The sequence below is a fragment of the Triticum urartu genome, chromosome 7 (assembly GCF_003073215.2).
Source record: "Triticum urartu cultivar G1812 chromosome 7, Tu2.1, whole genome shotgun sequence".
Classification (NCBI taxonomy): domain Eukaryota; kingdom Viridiplantae; phylum Streptophyta; class Magnoliopsida; order Poales; family Poaceae; genus Triticum; species Triticum urartu.
The window spans coordinates 685129454-685154615 of record NC_053028.1 but is presented as its reverse complement, the minus strand read 5'-3'; the positions used below and the strand labels follow the sequence as shown (position 1 = coordinate 685154615).

General features: G+C 44.3%; 2 protein-coding genes and 1 long non-coding RNA gene across 13 annotated transcripts; 1 reads left to right on the top strand and 2 right to left on the bottom strand.

Annotated features, from left to right (window-relative positions):
• Positions 1 to 6836: 6836 nt before the first annotated feature.
• LOC125520252 lies at positions 6837 to 11115 on the bottom strand. Of its 7 annotated transcripts, none has more exons than XR_007288582.1 (7): positions 10959 to 11115; positions 9660 to 10824; positions 8611 to 8785; positions 7948 to 8462; positions 7599 to 7636; positions 7466 to 7519; positions 6837 to 7126 (listed from the first exon to the last, which is right to left on the bottom strand). It is a non-coding gene; the product is annotated as an uncharacterized LOC125520252 (long non-coding RNA). The 7 variants fall into 7 exon arrangements; XR_007288580.1 differs by having other exon boundaries at positions 8611 to 9783; positions 10102 to 10824; XR_007288584.1 differs by having other exon boundaries at positions 10102 to 10824.
• A 580-nt stretch (positions 11116 to 11695) lies between these two features.
• Positions 11696 to 13605, top strand: LOC125522183 (F-box/LRR-repeat protein 25-like). Its single transcript, XM_048687270.1, has 2 exons — positions 11696 to 12733; positions 12821 to 13605. Exon 1 carries the CDS (start codon positions 11795 to 11797, stop codon positions 12557 to 12559), a length of 765 nt encoding a protein of 254 aa, XP_048543227.1. The 5' UTR covers positions 11696 to 11794; the 3' UTR covers positions 12560 to 12733; positions 12821 to 13605.
• Positions 13606 to 14056: 451 nt separating this feature from the next.
• On the bottom strand, positions 14057 to 21191 carry LOC125523833. Of its 5 annotated transcripts, none has more exons than XM_048688902.1 (10): positions 20943 to 21190; positions 19826 to 19927; positions 18970 to 19709; positions 18762 to 18857; positions 18586 to 18681; positions 18413 to 18508; positions 18236 to 18331; positions 17941 to 18036; positions 17146 to 17292; positions 14057 to 16503 (listed from the first exon to the last, which is right to left on the bottom strand). In XM_048688902.1, exons 3-10 carry the CDS (start codon positions 19603 to 19605, stop codon positions 14404 to 14406), a joined length of 3363 nt encoding a protein of 1120 aa, XP_048544859.1. In that variant the 5' UTR covers positions 19606 to 19709; positions 19826 to 19927; positions 20943 to 21190; the 3' UTR covers positions 14057 to 14403. The 5 variants fall into 5 exon arrangements, with proteins under 5 accessions (XP_048544859.1, XP_048544858.1, XP_048544860.1 ...); XM_048688901.1 differs by having other exon boundaries at positions 19830 to 19927; XM_048688903.1 differs by lacking the exon at positions 19826 to 19927 and having other exon boundaries at positions 18413 to 18502.
• Between the last annotated feature and the right edge of the window lie 3971 nt (positions 21192 to 25162).

The window sequence follows — 25162 nt, the reverse complement described above, 5'->3', positions numbered from 1 at the left end:
AATTAGTTTGACCAGATTTAACCAATTTTTTTTAAAAAAACTGAAATTTGACCATATTTTTTTTCCTTTTGGAATTTGAGGATTCTAAAAAATTCCAAACAGGCCGTAGGCGGTCTCCAACGGATGCGGATTTTCGTGCTGAATTTTTTGATATATTATATATTTTTTTTCGACATCGTATGCAAAAGTTATAGCCGTTTTACATTTTCACTACACTTTTTGCAAAACATGTCCAAATTGTAGTTTTCAAATTTTCCTAACTAGTAGATGTAGTAATATAACTACCTCTCGAAGGATTTTATTTTTTGAAGTTTTTATCATTTTCTTTTGATTTTTTCAGAACTGAAATGGCGCACACGGGTGGGGGGGGGGGGTAGGGTTTGAAAATTGCCCTATAGTGCCGGTTTGTGTCACAAACCGATACTATAGGTCAGACCCCTTTAGTACCGGTTCGTGCGACCTTTAGTACCGGTTCGTGCGACCTTTAGTACCGGTTCGTGCCAGGAACCGGTACTAAAGGTGATCGTGGGGCCCCGGCCTGACGCCAGCCTGCCAAAGGTTCAACACGAACCGGCATTAATGCAAATCCGTTCGAACCGGCACTAATGGTACCATTAGTACCGGGCCTAAATCAAACCGGCACTAATGTGCTTCACGTTTGACCCTTTTTCTACTAATGTAAGAAGCAAAACACAAGTAGAGGCATCTGGTCCACAAAGGCTCCCTAAACAATGTCATCCTGAAGCATCGCGGTTCGCAAGGCTGCCGCCCTTGCGCACATGCAGGCGAGGAACCGATCAAGCGGTGGTAACTCTCAATGTCTCCCCAGCAGCCTCCGAAGTTTTAAAAGAGAAAGCATTTTGTAGATAAGGTCAGATGGATGGTTGAAATCTATCCCTTCAAACAATGTTTTGTTCCTGGCAGTCGATAAGGACCAAGAAAGTGCGGTGAACGCTTTCCATGCTAATTTGGGATCACCAACCTAGGTTCCCATAGCAAGAAGTCGGATGGCTTCCAAGTAGCACTGTTCAAGTCCCGAACCAAACTCCACAAACTAAGCCATCACACATCTACACAAAATGTGGTCGCAGGGTTCATCCTGACCATACCACACACACTTACCATCAGCCGCGCCATGTGTCTTAAGGACTTGATCCTTGTCGATACGAGTGCGAGATGTGTTGTGTGGGTCAGGCGGGATGGGAGGAGGAAATGGGGTGGAGGGGGAACACGAGTTCAAGAGGGGTTGCGGGGGTCAGGTGGATAAGGCCGCTTCGTTCGCCCCAAATCAAATGTTTTTTATGATGTGGCATTAGGCATTGCATTGAGATCCATGCAGATCATCTGATAGTTGTCCACGGATTCGCTCCATGACCACTAAAAATCTGACGTCGGATTTTTAGTGGTTTCATAGAATACTCCCTCCGGTAAGTTTATAAGTCAAGCACAAGTTTTTAGCTCTTCATTTTAACAAATGATAAGGAAATATGTATTATAATTTTAAAAAATATGTCTTTAGATTTGTCATCAAATAAAGTTTCTAACTATATAATTTTTGTGGCATATTATACATATTTTATCCGTCAAATCGAAGACCTAAAGAACAGTGCCTGGCTAGTGGGGCGTAGAACATTTGAAAAAAGAGAGTTTCCAGGCATGATTCCTAACAAAAAATTGCACGTACACCGGAAGTTGAAGCCCGGCCGGACTGTTGCAACCAAGTCGGAGGATTGTGTCCTAGTCCTTCTCCATCTCCACTTCGTACAATGTGCGGACCCAGCCCTAGCTCTTCCCGTAATGAAGCAACTATCTAATTGGACTCGGATTATACGAGCGCGTCAATCAAGCTATCTATATATATGCAAGCCTCCTGCGCAGCCTCCAAGTCACGAATCGCACATCAACAAGCAACGAGAAAGTCCTCGCTCGATCCATCGACATGGCGGGACTGAAGCCCAGCGTCAACCTCTTCGCGCTCCTCGACAGCAACGATCCGGGCGACAAACTCGTGATCGACCTCGACGACGCCCATGCCAAACAAGACGCGCCGGCGGCCAAGCACAAGAAGACGGCGGCGCCGGCTGCCAGTCTTACCAAGGATCTATTGGCCCAGGCATACCCTACCGCACGGGATTACGTAATCAGGAAAAACCAGCTGGAGAGACAGACCAAGTTCAAGGCCAGGGCCGAGGCGGAGGCAAGAGCGAAGGCAAACAATGGAGTTTCTGGTGGTGACAAGAGCCAGCAACCCGACATGCCGGGTAGGTTCGAAGTTCCAAAGAGGCAGCAGCGCAACATGTCGCGTTACCCGGCGGCCGCGGCCCCTGCACAAGTCGTGGAGGCGCCGCCGGCTCCCCAACCGGCTGCTCCGCCGTCGCCACCAAGCCTATATGACATCAACGAGTTCCCTTCGTTGAAGTAGTGCTAGCTAGACGATGTATAGCTTTGCTTCAACATATTTGTAGACTTTCCTTTCGTTCGTCGGCTTGCTTTTTGCGATATGTTTTGTGTGGTATACAAATACTACAATGTTCGGTTTTTAAACAAGTGTACTCGATCGACTATTATCTTGTTATTGAGTTCTTAGTTAATTTTTTTCACGTATTAAATATCCTTGGATCTCTATCTCTATCCTATCAATGGCTAAATTAGAGCAGAATCATGGATAAAAAGGTAAACACTATAATTTACGATTTAAAAAAATTATTCGTACATTAAAAAAGAGTACACTGGATTATAAAAAATTGATCATCTAGTGAAATAAATTATAGTGTTTTTGTTTTCAAAGCAAAACTCTGAAAAGACAAATCTTGCATGGATTTTTACTCCAGAATACAGATCGATGATGCTTAGTGTCAATTGATATTTGACTAATTTGTTGGTCGATTGAAAAATAGCAAACCAGAAAAAAGAACAATTCAGTATAGCTCCCTCCAAAACAAATCAGAGTTCCTTTCTTTTCTTTTCTTATTAGTTAAACATAAACAATTATGAGTATTTAATCTTTCTGCTCCTGGGAAAGCCTTCCTTCCCTCGATCTCCACTGGCTAGCCCGTGAACTTGCCTCCCTCTGCCTGCTGCTCCGGCGGCTGGTAGCGGAGAGGGGACTTCTGGTGCCTTGTCCCAGGCTAGTAAATAGGTAGGGTTCTAGTTCTCGCAGGGCGGCGTTTAGACGAATAGCGACACTTCTTCTTCGAGTCGATCTTCTGGGCTCCGATCATCCTCAAGTTTGTCCACTAGGACGGATAAGGCCGAGCTAAGGTTAAGGTTTCTCGCCGTACGTATGCAGCGGCCATATTTAATGTCTAATTCTTTAGATCAATTCGAGGATTGAACGACGACGACTGTGGCTCCAGAACGCTGTCTTTAGGGAGTACATGCATGAAGACTTCTTGGCTGTCATCAACAAGGTCAGGCCGGCTCTAGTACGGGAGCGGCAACAGCAGCGTATCGGCGGCTCGTTCTGGCGGCGGCAATGGTTGTTCGGTGGTCCATGGACCTCGATGTAATTTTTATTATGTTTGATGTATTTTGTACTTTCGGTGAATCTTTATGATAGATCTGATCTTTACGTAAAAAAACAATTATGAGTAGTTGGTGCCAAAATTCAGAGCATGATAGTACTAGAAAAAGAAGTACACAAATAAAGATGGACGGCTAAAACCCTAGGTAATGTCACCCAGACGAGGCCGTCGAACACCGTCTCCGGCTCGTCACGGCGGCGGACCATGGATTTGAACATGGCGGGCATGGTGGTGGTCGGCTCCTGCAGGGGCTCGACACTGGCGCCTCGAGGCTGCTTCACGGGCTTGGGGACCCTATCGTTTTTTTAGAAGAGAAGGATGTTTCCCAACATTAAGATGAAGCCCTTAGGTTTGAGACAAAGGTTTGATAAAAGGTCAAAGGGCCAAACACATGCGACGTAGCGCAGCGCATGTAGACAAGGAATGCAATGGTTTGATACAAGGTCACGAAGACCAAACAGTGACGTAGCGATGTAGAACAATACAAGGTACTGAGCAGCAAAACACAAGTAGAGGTATCTCGTTCCCCAAGGCTCCCCTAGCCAATGTCACCCTGAAGCATGCCCTTCACAAGGCTGCCACCCTTGTGCGCATACTGGCGAGGAACCGATCAAGTGGTGGTAACTCCCCGCGTCACTCTAATGCCCTCCAAAATTGTAAAAAGAGAGAGAGCATATTGTAGATAAGATCACCTGGATGGTTGAAATCTAGGAAAACCCTATTTGACGCCCTTTGCGTCAAATAGTCGAGCGATCGCACAGTAGTGCCATCAACTGGGCCGGCCCATCTCCTGCTGTAGGCAGTGCCAGTTTTGGGACCTTTCTAGAAGTTTCCCAGCCGGTTTTTATCTATTTTGGTTATTTATTTTCCTTTTCTGTTTCTATTTCTTTTTTACTTTTTCTTTTCCGTTTTATCTGTTTTATTTTCTTTTTTCCTTTTTTCTTCAAAATAGGTTTGAGAATTTCAAATATTTTTTCGAAATTCAAAAAATAACTTCTTTTTCTAAATTGTTCGGAGTTTCAGAAAACTTTTCCCATCCAAATACGTTCACAGATTCAAAAAAAGTTTGCGCTTAACAAAAAATGATCGAGAATTGAAAAAATGTTCCCATTCTCAAAAAAAATCACAAATTAAAAAATGTTCGTGGATGTAAAAAATGTTCGTATTTTCAAAAAAAATTCATAAAATTGCTAGCTTTTTCAAAAAATTGTTCGTGTTTTTAAAAATTGTTCATAGATTCAAAAATGTTTGTATTTTATAATTTTGTTCACATACTTCAAAAAATGTTCATGTTTTCAAAAATATTTGGAGTTTAAAAAATGTCTGTGTTTCTTATTTTATTCTGAATTCCAAAAAATATTTTACATTTTCAAAAAAAATCAAAAAATGGCAGAATGTTCAGATTTCTAAAATTTTGTTTGATTTTTCTTTTTTGCATATTTCGCTTTTCAAAAAGTATTTACTTCCTCCAAAAAAATCGTGTTTGAATTTTCAGCAGACGTTCGATCTAATAATACTAGATGTTGAACAACAACTCTCTTCAGCTGCCCTGGTGATCAGCCCGCACTTAGTCTGTGTTGTCTTGTGTTCGAACCCGACATAGCGCTTTATTTTTTGGATTTTCCACATGCACTTCCGCTGTTGGGCCGGCCCAGTTAGCTGCCTCTGTGCGTCGTGCGGCTACTCGCCGCAAAATGCGGCGCATAGGAGCTCCCTAAAATCTATCCCCTGAGAAGGTGTTTTGCTCCTAACAGTTCATAAGAACCAAGAACGGGGGCGGAATTGGGCCTGGGGCAACTGGGGCTATAGCCCCAGGCATGGCCCAAAAATTAGTTGTACATCCAGTTATTTTTTTCCAGTATTTATCAACTTAAAGAGGTCCAGCCCCAGGCTTGTAAATGTAGTGCATGCCCGAGCCCATATAATAGCCTAACAGGCTGTACATAGCTTTCCATCGCCGTCCAAGAAAGTGCGGCAAACGCTTTCGTTGCTAATTTGTGATCACTGCCCTAGGTTTCCATAACAAGAGTGTCGAAGTCAGTAAAGTCAGTCGACTTTTAAATAGCACCAGTTGCTTCCTGAACCGCACTCCACACAAACTAAGCCACAACACATCGAAATAAAATGTGATCGTAGGTTTCATCCCGACCACACCACACACACTTTCCATCGGTCGGCCGATGCCGCATAAGGACTTGATTCCCACTAGGATGCGATCTCTAGCAATCTGCTAGAGAAAAATTATGATTTTAGCTGGATACACGCTTTCCAAATATTCATACTGTCACAAAACCCAAACTTCTTGAAAATCTCTTTGTACAAGGAGCTCGTAGATAAATGGTCTCGAGTTTCCAACTAGTTGCATCCTAGCCGCCGAAGATGTTTATCCCTGCCAGTTCTGACCAACTCATCCCCTTCCGCCAAGTCCAACGAAGCTTAAAACGAGCGGTCATCTGCCCCCGCCCCATCAGTGGCGGAGCCAGGATTCGAGTATAGAGGGGGCTGAGTACATATATTGATCTAATCTCGTTGGTAATTACTCATCGCTGCTACTAAAATTGTCGATCATTGGGGGGGGGCCAGGCCCCTGCTCGTCCCCCCTGGCTCCGCCCCTGCGCCCCATACATGGGAGACTTAAGCCTTGGGCTCCTCCAAAATCACAAAGAGTCAGGAAACCTAGTACTGAATGGTTCGTCCCCACTCCACGTGCCGAGGCAGAAGGAAGCCATACGACCATGATGAACCTCAAATCGCGTTCTTGTCCTATAAAGATTTGTCGAGGGTATTAGCTCCGCTCAACCATGGTAATGTACTTGTCCTATAAAGATTTGTAACCAAAGCCTGCCATGGCCTTGAAGCAACTTCCAAGCCCATAATACACCAATTCATAACATGCTGGCGAGCAACCGGTGAAACAACTTCAGCGGTTGCCGCCGCCGCCGAGGCTATGCCCGCCGCCGCCGAGGCTACCCTTGTCTTCTCCCCTTCCTGCACATATCAACAACCATGGAGAGGGAGGCGGGCGGACCCAGACCTGGTTCTGGCTCGAAGAATGTTATCAAGGCATTTGATATTATTGTAAGCTTGTACTTCACAGAGAGTGATGGGCCAGCTGATGTTTCTTCAACAATTTCTAGATCTTGTCTCAAACGGCAAGTGGCTATTGCGGTCTTTAAAGCCTACTAGTTGTTGGGGCGCCACCCGGTGGCGCCGCCTGAGACGAAGTTGGGGCGGTGCCAGGTTGGGAAGTGCCCTTTCCAATTTCTTGTTTGTACCAAGGTGTGTTATTCCATCACACTCAAAATACATGCATATTTAGTACTGGTACGTGCAAGTATGTAAAACTTTAAGATATAGATGTGCAAAATCAACACGCTTAGAGAATGTATTCTTAAAGGTTACATGACATCCTCTGATAACTGGGAGATGGGGAAGCCATGCAGCTCAGTGATGGGGGAAGCCATGCAGCTCAATGATGCACGCTCGATCGATCTGTCAAGGACGGTGGACGTCGATGGCAACATGGTGGCCATGGATCTGGCCGGAGAAGCGCCTCACCTTTGGCCACCATGGAAGAACACCTCTTCATCCTAATTTGAACTCTTTCGTAAAACAAATCTCCTATTAGTTCAGACATTATGCAAAGTGCTCTAGAACAAAAACCAAAGTAACATTTTGTCAATAATATTTGGTCTAAACTCTAAAGTGATCCAGTAACAAAGAATATGCTAATGGTGCACTAACAAAATCTCTTATACCATTTGGATATTACAAGGAATAACCAGTGGTTATAACTACATACTTCACAAAAAATGGCAATATGCGCATATGCATCCAAACGACCATTGTTAGAAAGAAGCATATATACACATATAAGTGGGCAAACGACGAACATACAATTGTATGGATACATGTGGACAGAGACGGAAAAAGGTAACGACCTGGTCCCATTGCGGCACTTCTGTCATCTGTGTCTTGTAAAGAAACGAACGGGACTGCAGCCGCACCCAACATAGATGTAAGCACATATGACACATGCACAGAAGAAGATCAAGGGATAGAAGAATCACCAACCTATAAACCCAGGCAGCAACTTGCAGAAAGATCATCACCTGCAAATAAGAAAGTGGAGCACCAGAGCGGCCAGATTAGTCAAAATCTAAGAGAAAAGGACTAAAATAATGAGCTCCAGAGAACAACAGTCAAGAAATAATCTTTCCAATTAGTGGACGGAACTTTGTGTCACAAACTGAAGAAATGGAAATAAATCCGACTTCATGACGTTCAATATATCATGTGTGCCTTAGATCATATAATAATGTGGAAGTAACTACAACAGAGAGGAAGACAACACACACCTTAGGATAGAAGATGAGCTTAATAATGTGGAAGTAACTACAACAAAGAGGAAGACAACACACACCTTAGGATAGAAGATGAGCTTGACGACAAGGTCTACGCCGTGGAGAGAAGGAGCGGCAACAACCACCACCAGATGAGCTCGACCACCACCAGGAGCAAAAATTCAAAAAAGTTCATCAAGGACATGAACTAAGCACTAATATTTACAATATAGTATCACCATGAACATGAACAGTACGTGTAGACTAAATACTTTCCGATTACGAATACAGTGAATATTGAAAGTGCCAGAACTTTCATTCCAAACTTCCTAAGCAAAATTATCATAATGAACAACATACAAAAGTGCCTATGAATTAACAAAAATGTATGTCAATTAACAAAAAATTCCTAAGCAAAATCATCACAGCTGTGACAAGATAGAGAATATCGCCTGACTTTTCTCAGCTTTTGTGAACAAGTGCATAGCTCTAAGAATCTCTCTACCTTAAATGTAACCATCACCTCCTATGCATATATGTTCAGGACAAACACCTAGATGTAAGTTTCTGCAGATCGATACCTCTTGGGATGGGTCTGCAATGGAAAAGACCATAACAAAACTGTTAAAAATATCCAATTCTGGGATTAAAGACCAAATTGGTAATCCCAATGGATATTTAACAAATGTTTCTAAAGGCATATGTCGTATCATGTGGCCTGAAATAGATGAGGGCATACATACCCATGAACGGTTGTCCTTTCTTCATATGCAATGAATTACCAAGATAATAAATACTGGACGTATTCCAAGTTTGTAGTGCTATAAACATGATTGGTACAGCCTCCGGGTCCGGGGTCACTCGTGTCAATCTTCTTGGATTTTCTGCGATCGTCTTGTAGGCATAGAGAAACAAAATCTGCACAAACAAAGAAGAGAAGCTCTAAAAGTAGAGCACTGAAATAGGGGGGAATCAGGAAGACATAGAGAAACAAAATCTGCACAAACAAAGAAGAGAAGCTCTAAAAGTAGGGCAATGAAAGAGGAGGGGAATCAGGAAGACATCTAAATCCATAATTCTAAAGCTAAATATATCAGCATCAGATATGAGGAGGCTTTGACCTATAGTTCTTTCTCCCCTTACAATAGAGGTGACACCAAAACTTTCAGCTATTACTAAAGCACATCAAACGAATTGATTAAATCGGTAACCAAAATAGTAAGAAGCATTTATGATACTATATACTTATAAAATACTATAGGGAAGGAAGGAGTACTGCAGTTTGTTTTGGATATGTCTATAATTTAGGGAGTCTTTACAAGTGATGTAGTTCAAGCTACTCACTTTAAGATATCAGCTATGGTACAGATAAACCTATATAGAATGCTTCTGCACAATTTGATAAAAGAGATTAAATACTGGTTTAGCTATTGTTGCCTCGATTTTAAACATAAATGTACCTAAAACCCAAGATATGAGTGTGTAATTTACTTGGCCGAGTTAGATACATGATGTACTTGTCAGATTATTGGAAAGATTTTGTAACGAGTCTACTTCTACAGGTGGCCTATTTTTTCTGTTGGATAAACACTGGATTAACTATTGAGTTATGTAGTCTTCTCAGTTGATGTTTTTCTCAGTTAGCTGAACAAAAATGTCTAGCATATAATAATGTATATATGAAAATAATGCTGATAAAGTATACTATCATGACAAACTTTATGGTGTAATTTCCTTCATATTACGTGAGTCTCCTTATCTAACATATGCAATGCAAAAGATTGGGCATTACCATGTAAGTTTTGCTACATCATGAACTTACTGGACGTATTTAGATAAATTAACACTCCGCTTTACTGGATCGAGTTTCCTAAACACTTCATTGTGTGCCAAAGATTTAATGAACCATGCCATTGCTACATGAAAAACCACAAAGAGAACCTTAGCAAAAAAGATACTGTACTTAAATCACAAATAGCAATATATTTAACATCCCCTGAACTAAATATACTTAAATAGTCTTGATGCCAAGTTTACATCAATAACCACTTTTCCTTGTAACAAAAAGAGGATGTCAAGCAAGACACTTCTTACATTCCTTTAGAATATTGCTACATCAGTTCGTGCTAACAGTAGCATGAAGAAAGCAATTGGCCTAGCTGGTATATGTATGTTCTGACCAAATCTGAATAAGTATAATGCTCTAATGCTTAATGTTATTTTCACATACAAACCTATTCTGTCAACAGTCCAACCATCCAAGTATGGATTCATATATGCATGTACCCTGCATACCATGAATGAATTTAGTAATAAAGCAAACAGCAAGCACCTGTGGCAGAGGCTATTGTGTCCAATTGATTTTGTTTGCGCCCATAGCGTTTATGGCCGGCCACAAAAACGATCGGCAGAGGCTATTGTGTTCGTGAGTATCCAAGTTATTGGAGCCAGCTCTGTGCAATGATCAAAATTCGAATCGGAGGTCGAGTACGCATTGCTGCTGTACGAAGCATCAGCCAACAGTATGCCGGAAGTAGAAGTCAGCTTGCTTCGTCATCATCGTCGCCATAAGTACTCTGGTGTGGTGCTGTGCTAATAAATTGTACGCATGAACTAATTCCACCCCTTGATCACCACCGTCAACCAAACAGGAATATTTGTCATCTGACTGATGAAAAGCGAACCTGAATCTGACTTGGGATCGAGGGGGTGGAATTTGGTTAGAGCAAGAACACCACCGTCATCCCACAGGGAAGAGCGTGTGCACCTCCGTCGTGCATCTCCTCCTTAATCCTCTCTTGTTCGTTGGGTGGACAGGCGGCGCCACTAGAGCAGGACGGAGCCGGACGTCTGTACGGCCTACGTTGGTCTGCCGAGGAAGACGTTGATGGCGTTGTGGACCACCACCGCTGCTCGAGCTCCTCCAGCCGAGTCCGGAGCTCCTCCTTGGGTCGCCGCTGCAAGCGTGGGGATGGAGGCAGAGGGAACATTAGGCTGTGGGGAAGGGGGAAAGAGGAGGCAGAGTCTGATTCAAAGGGAGGGAGATGGTGAAGCTACAAGCGTGAGCAAGATAGATAGCGGCGGTACTGACCTTTGAGCCGGGATGATGGCGGCGCCGGGCGCCGCCGGCGGCGGCGGTGGCCGGGACGACGGAAACCCTAGCAGGTGGGTGGAAAGAAGGAGAGAGGATGCGTGTGGGATTAAAAAGTCAAACTATTCGCGCTGCTGCCCAACCCATTCGCTAGCTCCATCCGATTTTCTTGTCGTACCTGTGTCGACGTGGACATCGCGAGGCTACGCCCTTGATGCGTATGTTAATGCTTCTCGATTATGGCAGGGAAGTTTACATGTGTCTCTTTCGCTTACTGTTGGTTCAGTGTAATTTTCAGTTTTCGGCGGGCCGCAATCAATTGGAGGAAGAAGGCTAGTGTGTTTTTAATGTAATTCTCTTTTTTTACTGGTCATTTTAGTCCAGGTGTCTTTCCATGGTACTGGATGTTTTCCTTGATTATTATCATATCTAAGATGCCTTTGATGTCTTTCTTAAAAAAAACTATTTTTTTTGTTGAGGGAAAAAAGAAAGCAACTATTTTTTGTAGAAACAGAAAACAATGTTTTTTGAGACAAAACAGAAAATAACTGAAGACCATGATCATACTATATTGCATCTTTCTTTTTTTGGTTTTTTAGAGAATGTGCCACACTAGCTTTTTTTAGCGCAATGCGTCACACTTGCTTTTTTTTAGCAACTGCGTCACACTTGCTTTTTTTTTTGAGAAAAACGTCAAACTTGCTGTGGTGAGCCACATTGCTACCACGTGAAAACGGCCCACGACCCGGCCACCACACAGGCTGAGCCCAGGCCAACATGGACACCTCCACGGGCTATTTAGCGGTTGCCGCCGCCGACGAGGCTACCCGACGGCCATGGAGACGGAGGCGGGCGGACGCGGACCTGGTTCCGGCAGGAAGAAGAGGAAGCGTGCGCTGCTCGAGGCGGCGGCAGGGGGCAGAGCCGCCGGCAACCAAGGGCCGCAGCCCGGAGCGGGAGAAGACGAAGACGAAGGGGCCGCCGAGGACCGCATCAGCCAGATCCCCGACGCAGTCCTGGGCGAGATCGTCTCCCTCCTCCCCACCAAGGACGGCGCCCGCACCCAGGTCCTCGCGTCCCGGTGGCGCCACCTCTGGCGCTCCGCCCCTCTCAACCTCGACTGCGGCGGCCTCCTCCCAATCCTAACCCACCACTCCGATCTCGATCGCCTCGTCTCGCGCATCCTCGCCGCCCACACGGGCCCGGGGCGCCGCCTCTGCGCGCCCTGGAGGAACGGCCGCAAGGCCGGCAAGCTGGAATCCTGGCTCCGGTCGCCCGCCCTCGACAACCTTGAGGAGCTCGAGTTCAACAACCCAACAGGATCCTCTCGCGCTTGCCGGCGTCCGCCTCCCGGTTCGCCGCCACGCTCCGCCTTGTCAGGATCGAACTATGCCACCCCCCCGGTGACGCCGTCCAATCGCTTCATTTTCCCCAGCTCAAGCACCTCGCACTCGTCAAGGCCGTCATCTCGGAGGGCGCACTGGGCAGCCTCATTGCCGGGTGCCCCGCCCTGGAGTGCTTGCTGCTTCGGTACATCTCCGGACTCCGTCGCGCCTGGATCAGCTCCCCTCGGATCAGAAGCATCGGCGTTATCGCTCTAGTTGGTTGGAACTCCATGGGCATGCCCAACTTGGATGAAGTCGTAATCGAGAATTGAAAGGCTGCTCCATTTCAATCTACGCGATGACCTGCGAGTATCGGTGATCGACGCGCCTAATCTGGAGACCTTCTGCATCGTTCAGAACGATCGTTTCAGCTTCGACAGGATTGTCGAGGTACGCACTTCTGAGCTCCATTTGCTTTGTTTAGTGAAATTAATGGCATGTCGGTTGGCCTGATATTGTGCTTCACGTTTCATAAAGCATGTAGGTGCTGATAGCCCGACGACGTCAAGATCTTGGCTTTTAGAGTGCGCTTTTTTAGTTTGGATATGATTGTCGACTTCATGAGACTCTTTCCCTGCCTGGAGAAGCTGTACATACAGAATGAGGTGACAATGCAATCTTCATTGACAATTCATATTGTCCAGCATTGCCTTTGATATACTTGGGTTGTTCTAACTTTTGAACTTGTTAATTGTTTCTGAGTATAATGCTCTTTTCCGGTCAATGCCAAGGAAGAAAGGGCCGAAGAATTACTGGCGTCGCAAACATCACATTGCCTTGATACTCATCTCAAGACAATAGTACTGGAATCCTATCGGGGGGTTCTGCCGGAAGTTAACTTCGCCGCATTCTTCGTACTGAACGCGAGAGTGCTAGAGTCGATGACGTTTCAGGTGAAAACCATCGACGAGGAGTTCATCGCGAAACAGCGGAGGTTGCTTCAGGTAGAGAACAGGGCATCAAGGGGTGCTGAATTTCACTTCACGGACGATAGATGTCTTCGGGATATTTGGGATATCCGCCACGTTCGTGATTTGGATCTGACAGATCCCTTTGTGCGTTGAGCCGTCGATGCCGCGACTGGATTCAGTGTGCTCAAGAGGTGTCCATGTCTTTCTCATTTTGTGTTATCGTGGACCTTTTATGACAATTATTATAAGTACATGTTATGTGTGATGTACTGCTGCCCGCTTTGTGACACAATATGTGTGCTTGTCATCGCACTGAAGATTTTAACTGACTTATGGTGCTATTTTTCTGTAGTTTGTATGACTGCCACGATAGTTATCGTGGTCCATAGCATCCATCATTTCGGTTATTTCTGCTGAGAATTTAACTGGTGAGCTTTGAACAGGAGGTGTGCTGTGAATCGGAACTAGGAGTCGAGCATCATCAAGAACTAATTCGTACTAGAACACGAAGCAGAACTTCAAAGACACCAATTCACGGTGTATCATTCACATGTGTGACTTTAGAACCGAAATGAAGTGTTCAAGACACTAAAACAATGAGCAAGGGACAACTGCCCCACGCAGGCATCGATCCATCATATGAAAATGCACTTTAGTGAAGGAATATTAGATACTGGCAATGGTATTGCTTCCTAACCATGAACACAAATTGTATCCAAGAGAATGGTCCAGGAACTTGCGGAAAGACGCTGTCGATTCGGACCGCCATTTATTATCCGCATACCATAAACACTTGCAAAGATAGTCAAACTATGGTGCTTGCAACGGTGTGTTAGCGAGTTGGCCCTGATGATACATCAAATGAGATTTACCGGGCAACTACACAGGAAGAAAGAAAAACAAAAACACAGCTAGATCATCTACAACAGCATGGCGTCTATGAAGCCAATCTGATCCTATGACAAGAGGCATCCGGTGGGATGTACACAATGTCTAACAAAGTTGGAAAAATCTACAGCCCTTTCACAAAATATATCACAGAAGTATCGCAAAGACTACTGCTTCGAGCTCGGTCGCTTGGGCATTCCTCTCTGAACATCAGCCTTTTTGCAAGCACAAGCGGTTCATCCATTCAGCCTTCCAGGGGCATCACTGGGGAGGGAACCAGCCACCATTGTAGAACCTATTTGATGGCCTTGGGGCCGAGTGCTGGCTGCCTTGGTTGACATGTTGTCTATGGTTTCTAGTATCGTCAACGGAGGGAGCGGAGTAATCTGGTGGTGCGACTTTATTCAAGTCTTGCTGCAGAGGAAAGTAGTCCGCGACAGTTGGATCCAGAACAGGGATGTCGCCTGTGAGGGTCTTGAACGCAAACTCGATACATGGGTCTGACCAGGAATTTCCAAATGATGGCAGGGCGAACCCAGATGGGTCAGCACCTCCAGGCACCGCAGTATGTGTTGGCAAAACAGGCTCTGGGGCAGGCGCATACTGGGGTTCAACATTTGCTGAGGAGGTTGCAACAGGTGCTGCGTCTATTTGCATCGGAGCTGGCGACTTCTGATGTTCAACATTATTGTTCCAGAAGCCTGTGGCAGGTGCTCCATGTCCCCACTCAGGAGCCGAAGAGAAACCAGACTGTTGGATAGGATTTTCAGCATAACGTGGCTGCAAGTATCTGGTATTGTTTTCCCGAATAGCCTGTATTTGGTTGACAGTCAAACCCTGGATCAGCTGTGATCGACTGGTGGTATTTTCCTGCATAGTTTGTGCCTTATTGACAGAGTTAGCTTGACTGAATCGTAGTTGATTGGCGGTGTTTTCCTGGCTAATCTGCATTTGATTCACAGTATTTACTGGGCTCGGCTGCGAGTGCTTAGTGAAGTATTCCTGAATAGTTTGTGTTTGATTAACAGGTAAACCTTGGACCAGCTGTGACCGATCAGAGCTATTTCCCTGCACGGTTTGCATTTGCTTCACAGTGTCGGCTTGACCTATTTGTAATCGAATGCCGGTGTTCGCCTGGTTACTCTGCATGTGGTTCACAGCGCCTGCTTGCCTCAGCAGTGAGTGATTCACAAAGAATTCCTTTGTAGCTCGTAAAACGTTGGCTGTGTCTGCCTGGCTTGACTGTAACTGATTCTGATTGGCAGTGTGTTGCTGATTAGTTTGCATGTGATTCACAGTGCTTCCATGGCTTTGTGGTAACTGAGAGTAATTGGCAATGTATTTCTGTCCAGTCTGCTTTTGAAAGGGTGACTTTTCTTGGCTCGAACATAACTGACTGGCAGTATTTTTCTGATTAGTCTGTTTCTGATGCGTAGTGTCTGCTTTTCTCAGCTGTGAGTAGTTGGTAGTGTATTTCTGCATACCATGCATGTGATTGGCATTCTCTGCTTGGTTCGACTGTAACCGACTGGCAGTACTCTCCTGATTGGTCTGTATTCGATTGGCAGTGGCTGCCTGGCTCAACCATAACTGACTGACAGCGCCCACATGATTGGTCTGCACTGGAACGACAGTATCAGCTTGGATTTGGGTGACAGGGTCTGGTTGGCACAGCTGTGACCGATTGACAGTGCCCTCGTTGATCTGTACTGGAACGGCAGCATCTGTTTGCCTCGACTGTAACTGATTGGCAGTGTTCCCATGCTTGGTTTGCATTTGAATGACAGTGCCTGCCTGGCTCACATCCACAGTTTTTTGTTGAATAAGCTGTACCTGATTGACAAGACTTACCCTGGTAGGTCCATCTTCAGGCTCAGTGTTTCCTTCAGGATTAACTTTTCGTACATCCGCAGTTTTTTCTTGAATAGGCTTTACCTGATTGGCAAGATTTACAATGGTCGGCTCATCTTGAGGCTCAGTGTTAACTTCAGGATTAACCTTCCGTGCAACTAAGCGGGGTGACACTCTGGGAGTGAGAGGTGTGGCGACCTTTTCTTTAGACATGGTTTTACGCTTCTTGGTTTTCACCTCTGCATTTGGTTCTTTTCTTTGAACAGATCTCTTTCCCCTTGAAGCATGGTGTCGAGAGACCGGTTGCACGCTCTTGTGTTCTGAGGGATCAACCTTGTCCGCATATTTTTGCATCAGTTTCATGACTTCAGACACTGGTAACATTGTATTTTGAGTATATGTCTTGAGCATTTCTTCCCACGGTAGCCTGATCCCTTCTTCAGTTAGTAATTCACATTGAATAGCCTTATCAGCAGTACCTGGTCTTCCGTATTCTGATGATGTTCCTGTCTGAATTTGATAAAATAATCTAATAAGTTGTAATCATCAGAAAAAGAAAAAGGAAGCCACATATATAAGAGATTTTTCTTTAACCTATCCCCTGAAGTTTAATGCATGATCTATCTAATGAAACTAAATTTCAGAGACCAACTGCTTTATGATATATCAGTCATCTAAAGTTCTAAACCACTTGCATGTTCTCTTATCTGATTTTAACACAATAGTCAGAAAAAGAAAAGGTGGCTCATATACTTAAATCTTTGTTTAACCCATCTCCTAAAGTTTCGTATCTGATCCATCTAATGAAATTAAAATTCAGAAAGTAACGGAGCTTTATGATCGTCTATGACCTACGCCACAGGGCGCATCGGAACTCCCAGCTCTCTGCACAAACGGCACAACAGCAGTACCATTTCTACTTTCTACAAAAGAACAACCAGGACAAGAGCAATTTACAAGTGGCTGGTTGTGCCCACTGCACAACCTAGAATTGCCACATGATGAGGAACAAACTTGCCAGGGATTAGCTGGAGCTTGGTTCAAGGAATGGTAACTACGATACCTACATACATATAGCACCTATATTCTTTCTATGTTCTAATGGAACAAACATGCAAGCTACAGAAAGTGAAAACAATAGGAGGAACTCACATAATCTTGATTCTGTGTAATACAAGCACCCTGGGCAGTTCTCTTCTTTGGCCTAACATTGCATTTACTTATGTCTCCTGATTCAATATAACGTTGCACGTCCTTCAGAGAGCGAAATTCATAACCACTGACTGGGTCAGTGTAGTACTGCAGAGATCAAAAGAATTAGAGGTAAAACAAGGGGTTCAACAAAAAGTACACAAAACAATGTCAAGGAAAAATAGATTTTTGGGAGGCATTCTATAACAAAGAAAACTCGAGTATATCTTCAGAACGCTAAAAAGGCAGCTCAGTAAGCGGCCAAAGCTAATTGCTATCAACACGGTTAGATACTAATAACCTATTCAGAAAATCAACTTCTTGAAAGTCCTTGAAAATGATGGGACTAAAAGTGTAATCAGTTACTGGCTTCAAGCATATTTTACAGTAACAATGACTATCACGTAATAGATGCAGTGTAAAAGCATGCTAGGAGGCAGGAAAGACTGAAAGAGTCGGTGCTGAATATGATATAAGGAGAGTGAGTTGAGAATGAAGAGAAAATACTATCTTGTGGACTCAGGCTCTACGTTTATGCCTTAAGGTCTTTCTCCTTACCGTTCTTTCGATTAAAATAAAGCACAGCCACATTATAGTAGCTAATAGTACAATGTTCAACATGACATTTTGATATGGATGCTGGTGATACATTATTTCAATTTGACATGAAACTAGGTTGGCTAAAATAGCTTAGATTTTAGATAGACAACGCTCAAAGAGATAAAGAGCAAGCAGAAAAGGATCATTGCAGCATACTGGATCACTCTTAGTTCCGTCCTTTCTTGGCCTGACTTCTTTCCGCCATCCATCAGGCAACTGCCCCTTACTGAGTAGCCCATCCTTGATTTGGACCTAGTAGTGACAATTATAACATCTTAGCCATATTATAGTAGGCTGGCAGTACAATGTTCAACATGACATTTTGATATGGATGCTGGTGATACATTATTTCAATTTGACATGGAACTAGGTTGGCTAAAATAGCTTAGATTTTAGATAGACAAGGCTCAAAGAGATAAAAAGCAAGCAGAAAAGGATCATTGCAGCATACTGGATCACTCTTAGTTCCGTCCTTTCTTGGCCTGACTTCTTTTTGCCATCCATCAGGCAACTGCCCCTTACTGAGTAGACCATCCTTGATTTGGACCTAGTAGTGACAGTTATAATATCTTAGCTCTACCGTTTTAGACAGAGTGGAGCGAGAGAGGGAAATAGTACAGCAGCATACCAGATCAGTCGTGTGCCTTAATCCAGTCTTGCTGGAGCTTTCTTCTTTCCACCATCCATCAGGCCCCTTCATGACTGGTTCATCCTTGCTCTGAACCTAGTAATGGAATGAGTCAGACATAGTGTATTATATTTATATAGAGCAGGCAGGAGGAAAAATGCATCGTGGAATACCTGATCACTCTTGTAATTCAATCGATCCTTTACTGGTATGTCTTCTTTGCAACTTCCATCTGGCCCCTTAATGTCTGGGCTATCCTTGAGTTGCACCTAGTGGAATAATTATATAATTATAGTTAGATATAGCGTTCAGATGCAAACCAACAAAAGCAAAGATGATTACAACATACCAGATCACTCTTGCAATTTGATCTATTTTTCCCTGGACTGTCTGCTTCACATTCATCAGGTGACCCCTTAATGACTGGTTCATCCTTGCTTTCTACCTAGCAAGGAAAAGAGAAGTGATGATTTTATATATATATATATATATATACACGCACTAATACGTTGCACCCAAAACAAACAAAAAAGGGAAGAATTTAGAGATTTGCATGCCTTATGAGCAGGGCGTCTTCTAACACGCCCACTTCGTGTTCTAAAACATGAATCCTTGGGGGTATCCATAGCAGAGTTTCCTTTAACAAGCCCACTTCGCGTTTTAGAAGATGAATCTTCATTGAAATCCATAACAATGTTTCCCCTAACAAGCCCACTTCGCGTTTTAGAACATGAACCATCATTGGAATCCACATCAATGTTTCCTCTAACAAGTTCACTTTGTGCTTTAGAACCTGAACTATCATTGGAATCCATAGCAATGTTTGCTCCAACAAGCCCACTTTGTGTTGTAGAGTACGAACCCTTGCTGGAATCCGCGATATTGTTTGCCCTAACAAGCCCACTTCGTGTTCTAGAAGAAGGACCATTATTGCAATCCACGGTGTTGTTTACCTTAACAAGCCCACTTTGTGCTTTAGAAGATGAACCCTCACTGGAATCCACAATATTGTTTACCCTAACAAGCCCACTTCGTGTTTTAGAACATGATAGCTTGTTGGGATCCATGTTGCTGTTTCCCCTGGCAATCTGACTTCTTGTTCTAGCAGATGAATTGTCGGTGGGATCCCTGATATTGTTTCCCCTGACAAGGCCACTTCTAGTTCTAGAACGCGAGCTCCCGCTAGAAGACATAACGATGTTACTTCAATTCACAAAGACCTGTCCAATTGGCAATTGCACAGCTAAACAGAAGCATAAATGTTTCTGTGGCCACATGAGGAAATGCTGATGTCATCCTGCAACAATTTTGCAAAAACAAATGAGCATGCATAAAGGACAGATATAATGTTATGAGACTATATTTCCAAGTATGCTTTCGTCGAAATAACTGAGGAGCAGTTTAAGTTAATACGTGCTTTTGGCTTTAGCAGTTTAGCCTTGCTACTGCATACTCTTTTCAGCTTTCTGTGACCTATTATAACTCCATTCAACCCTTTCTGTGGCAGGGGAAGTCCTGTCAAGATCATCAAAATAGGCTTAGGGCACATTTGATAGGGTGTATTTGTCTGGAGTATTTTTGGTACCTAGTCAATCTACAGCCCATCTAGGATGTATGTGGTCCATACATTAAAACTTTAAAAGAAAAGAAATCATTTGAATCGCGGGAAATTGGTGGTACATTAAAACTTTAAAAGAAAAGGAAATCATTTGAATGGCGAAAATCGCGGGAAATTGGTGCCTCTCTTTGGATTGGAGGCACCATGATATGACACACGATAACATGGGGGCTTCTATCTACGATCGACACCTTACCCCTCCATGATAAAATCATCTTCACGCATCCATCAACACACTAAACGGCACCAAAAGGTGGCCAAGCCAACCGTAACGGCACGGCACATGGAGAATGTCCGGCTACGTAACCAAGAAACCCCGTCGGCGCCTAAGTTGCTATATCTACGCGCCACCACGCGCCTGTCTTTTAGCGCGAATAGGTAACAAGGCAACCTATCTAGTCCCAACGGTCACCACCTGTGGGACTACCACATCACCAGAGACCTTCCTTTCTATGGCGCTAATCGCCAACGAACATCCCAAAAAGGATGGGCAAACGCCTTATGCGGCGCGAGACTTGGTTTTATCGACCACTAGCTGGCCTTCCTGCGCAAGCTCTGTACCAATTTGAGGAACAGGACACATACAAAGAGGTCAAGGATAAATAGATCAGACGGCCACTACCCGAGATGAAGGCCTACTCGGACTACCGGACCAGGCCACACTCCAGCGCCAGAACCCCAAACCAATCCGCCCCACACGCCCACGGCGACCCTACCCAACGGAGCGGAGCACCTCCACCCCGAATCACCAAACATCGAACGCGCCGGAGGACGGCCGCCGGGCCCCGCCAATCGCCGCCCGGCGTGCCCGCCCCGTAGCCCGGAGACCCCAACGAATCGGCCCGCCGCGCGTTTGTCGGGGGCAGCAGGGGGCAGGACGGGGAAATCGGTCGGGGAGGAGGGCGCACGTACCGTCGTCCTCCCCGCGCCGCGGCGGGGGGCGGGGGCGGGGGCGGCGGGATCTGCGCCGGCCGCTGACTTCGTTCGACGCCGGGGCGACGGCCGGTGCCGGCTAGGGTTAGCGGAGGCGGGTGCGGGGGAGGAGGAGGAGGAGGAGGAGGAGTGGGGGGTTGAGGAGTGGGAGAGGGACTTTTCGCGAGGACGGCGAGGCGGGCTGGCTCGGCACGACAACGGGACGCACGGATGACCTCACTCGCTCAGACTGACCCGACCGCGGTGGAGATGGGGATGGAAAGGCTGCCGTCCATTTTCCCCATTTCGCCAACGTGGGGGAGACATTCCCGTCCTGATCCACCGCTCGATTCTTGTTAGCCACTTTGGGGCTTTGGGCGTGCGTTCGTTGCCCCGCACGTGCCAGCCCCTTATGGAATATGCCCTCTAGAGATTGTGATCAGGTTTAGTTGATGTCGCCGTCGAGAGTGTTCAATGAGGTGGGTTTAGGGTTTAGGGTTAGGGTTTAGGGGCCAGGTGGGTGTCGCGGGGAGCAGAGGCGGAGGGCGTGCTGGGGAGCGAGCAAACACGGACCGGGCGAGGACGCCCCCTCCGGTGTTGGTAAGAACCGGCGGGCCGCCTCGCCAACAGTCTTGGCGGCACTAGAGGGCCGGGGCGAGGCGAGGCGACGAGTGATGGAGAAGTTGGGTGCGGCAGAAAGGTGCGGTAGCAGTGGGCTTTTCAAATGGTGTTTTTTTTAGAAAAAAAGGATTACTCCCGACTTCTGCATCAGAGTGATGCATGCAGTGTGGCGAAAGGGAAATGGGCGGCGAGAGGGGGGAAACAGGTGATAGCGAGAGTGCTATTTAAAGACTAATTATCTTCTTTAAAAAGACACTTTATTAATTTGTAATGTCAGTGCATCGTCAATTAGGAGAGCAAGCAAACGCGGACTGGGCGAGGATGTCCCCTTCGATGTCGGTAAGAACTGGCGGTCCGCCTCGCTAGCAGTATCAATGGCATGGGGAGGCCGGGTCGAGCCGAGGCAAGACGACGCTGGCGCTCGATGGGGAAGGTGGGTGCAGGAGGATGGTGCCGCGGCAATAGCCTTTTTAAACATTCCGGTGAGTAGTGGCGGAGCTAGGCAAGACTTTCAGGGGGGAGGGGGGCAAACACAAAATATGTATGTTTGGTGGAGCTAAAGGTTATATTTTCTCTAATCTAAGCAGCCCTGAAAAAAATCTTCCTATTTTTTATGAAAGCTGGGGGGCCATGACCCCTGCAGCATCGTACATAGCTCCGCCGTTGGGTGAGAGGGAAGTAGGCTGCGAGAGGTGGAAAACGGGTGACAGCGCAGATGGTCTTTAAAGACTATTATCTTTTTTTCTAAGAACAAACCACTTTATTAATTCATAATAACTGTTACATCATCAATTGAAAGATATGCAAAATTTCGCTCAAATGCTCCTCGAACCAATTATTAGTCAACCTAGGGAGTTTATGAGCAACTTTATTAGCTTTCTTATTACAATGCTCGAGATTAAATGGGAGGAGAATCACAAGCTATACAATAATAATCATCAAAAAATGCCACTCTTGTTCCGGCATTATATGGTATAAGTGACATCCAAATTATCAACACTAATAACAAGACGATTAACATCCGCCTTTTGCATCGTGTATAGACTAAATCTCGGTGCAAGAGCCTTTGCAATAAGGACGTCATCACAACAATCAATTTTCTAGTTAACCATCAATGAATATCCCAGTAGCATCACGTAGAAAAACAACAGCTGAGCCACCTAGTAGACCGTGATCAAAAGATACATCAACGCTAAGTTTAATGTATCCCCTAGGTGATAGGGTCCAACCCCCTTCTTCATGGTAGCTTTAGGGGAAAGAGCAGCAACATAATTTCGCGCCTGGCATGAATCCCCATAAAAAGTAATTAACATCTTGTGTTTTTTCCTCGTGATCCTTTCCCATCAAAAGCACCAAGTGGTAATAGCCATCAATTCATGAAACATTATGAAGGCCCGAAATAGACATATCTTTATCTGGTAAATGGAGTAAAAACTCAAGGACATCCTCGCGCAACTTCACAAACTTTTTAATCACTTCATCCAATCCCAACAAGCTCCAAACATCCTTACCATTTGGGGCACTGAAATAACATATGATTTGTATACTCCAGTCATTTAGAACACAAGGGAGATTTAGGTGAAACTATTAAATGTCTATTGCCAAGTGTAACATGATTGAGAAGGGTGCCATGCAACGTGCACCAAATATAATTTTTTTACCTTGGTCGGACAAGATAATCTCCAAATCTTACTACAAGTAGTATTTACATCAATTTGACCCGTCTCGTTAGTTTGCCTGAATTTCATCCCATGTTGACGATCCCATTCTGCAAAATAAGATGGCATAATAGTGAATGTCCCATTTTTTCTATTAAACTCTGTGCAATGAAATCTGGCATACTATGAAGAGGAAGAAGAAGATGAATCGTGACGATGGGTTGTGCATCAATTGGGCACCATCTGCTGGACCAGGTCACTAGATCAATGAGATCAAGAACCTTAGTCAGATGATGACCCCCTCTAGGAGTGATAATTCTCCTATTAGCACAATTAGGGATCAATGCATCTTCCCAAATATAAATATTTTTCCCATTACAAACTCTCCAAAGATAGCCGTGCTCCATCAAATTTACCGCCGACATGATACTTTGCCAAATAAAAGAGGAGGCCTTTCCCTTTCTTAACTTAGCATCCAACAAATCACCTAAAAAATGTGGCACAGAAGTAATCAGGGTTCTCAACAAGGCAACACGCTTGTTTTGCCAATATCGCTGGATTGAAACAATGGTGGACACGAAAATCCTTACCTCCTTTATTTATTAGACACACATTTCCCACCTTGCCCAAATGCAGCCTCTTCTATTTGTCCCCGTTACCACCATCAAAATTGCGACACCGCGTCAATTATTCATTTGCATGTTTTCTTTCAGAATTTTAAAGATGAACATAACATAAGTGGGAATAGTCTGTACAACATGCTTGAGGAGAAATTCTTTTCTTCCAATGGATAACATTCTTTCTTTCTATCCACTAATTTTCATGAGTATACAGTCAATAAGGTAATTAAAATAGTCGGACTTGCCCATACCCGCAGTAGCTGGCAACCCCGAATGTCTACCGTTGAGAGCCTCAGTCATAATGTTCAGAGTGGTACAAAATTGCTTTGTGATTTCCACTCTCATATTGGGACTAAAAAATATAATAGATTTGTCAACACTGACCAATTGCCCCAAGTTAGCAGAATAGGAGTCTAAAATTCAAAAGTCTCCTTCTGCTCCCGAGCTCAAATAAGCTCAGGATGAATAGTAAAATTGAAAAAAAAAGAAAAAACAAATTCAAAATAAAAATTCTCGAGGCCTCTTTTGGTTCATAGGATAGGATTATCGTAGGAATAGGAATCTTGTAGGAAATGAGATGACATGTATCTCAAATCCTATGAGTAGGAATAGGAAACAAGATGTCATTTGGTTGACACCAAAGGAATTTTTCCATTGAGTCTAGGCTCATTTTTATTTTCCTATGAAATGTGGAGGATAGGAACCAATCCTATGTAGGAATAAGAATCCATTCCTATGAACCCAAGGGCTCTAAAGGAAAAAATCCTATAAAAATCATATCCTCTAGAATTCCTATGAAATTCCTACAAACCAAAGGAGGCCAATAGGGTTTGTGGTTCGTTTATACATTGCTTACTTTTTTTTGAGGCAAGTTTATACATTGCTTACTGGGATAGGAGTGGATGGCTCGCTCACACGGTCGCTCACATGGTCGCTGTCAGTATAGCCAGGGAGCGACATGTTGTTGTACTAGTACGTGAATGCTTTCTTCTCTGTTGAATTTTTGGCATTTTGTGCATTTTTTCTTGCTCACTCTATATAAAAAAATCAGTGTAATTTTCGGTAATATATAATAATAATTTTACATGCATATTTTTTTATAAATTTGTCTGGATATTTTAGGAAGGCGCATATTTAAAAAATATATATTCACGTGGTTTTAAGATGTGTTCACATTTTTCAAAATTTCATGTAATTTTAAAATGTTTTCGTGCGATTAAAATAATTCTCATGTAACTTTAATAAGTTTCCAAATATTTTTAGAAAATTATTCATGTAATTATGAAAGTGATCACACATTTAAGAAACCTATAAACTTTAA

Excerpts from the sequence above, each read along its gene's own strand:
- LOC125523833 (XM_048688902.1), bottom strand. The coding sequence starts at position 19,605 with ATGTCTTCTAGCGGGAGCTCGCGTTCTAGAACTAGAAGTGGCCTTGTC. Across the intron at positions 18,682-18,761 it reads CAAATTGCAAGAGTGATCTG|GTGCAACTCAAGGATAGCCC; the intron begins GTATGTTGTAAT and ends TTATTCCACTAG. Across the intron at positions 17,293-17,940 it reads ACGGAACTAAGAGTGATCCA|TACTACACTGACCCAGTCAG; the intron begins GTATGCTGCAAT and ends TGATCTCTGCAG.
- LOC125522183 (XM_048687270.1), top strand. The coding sequence starts at position 11,795 with ATGGAGACGGAGGCGGGCGGACGCGGACCTGGTTCCGGCAGGAAGAAG.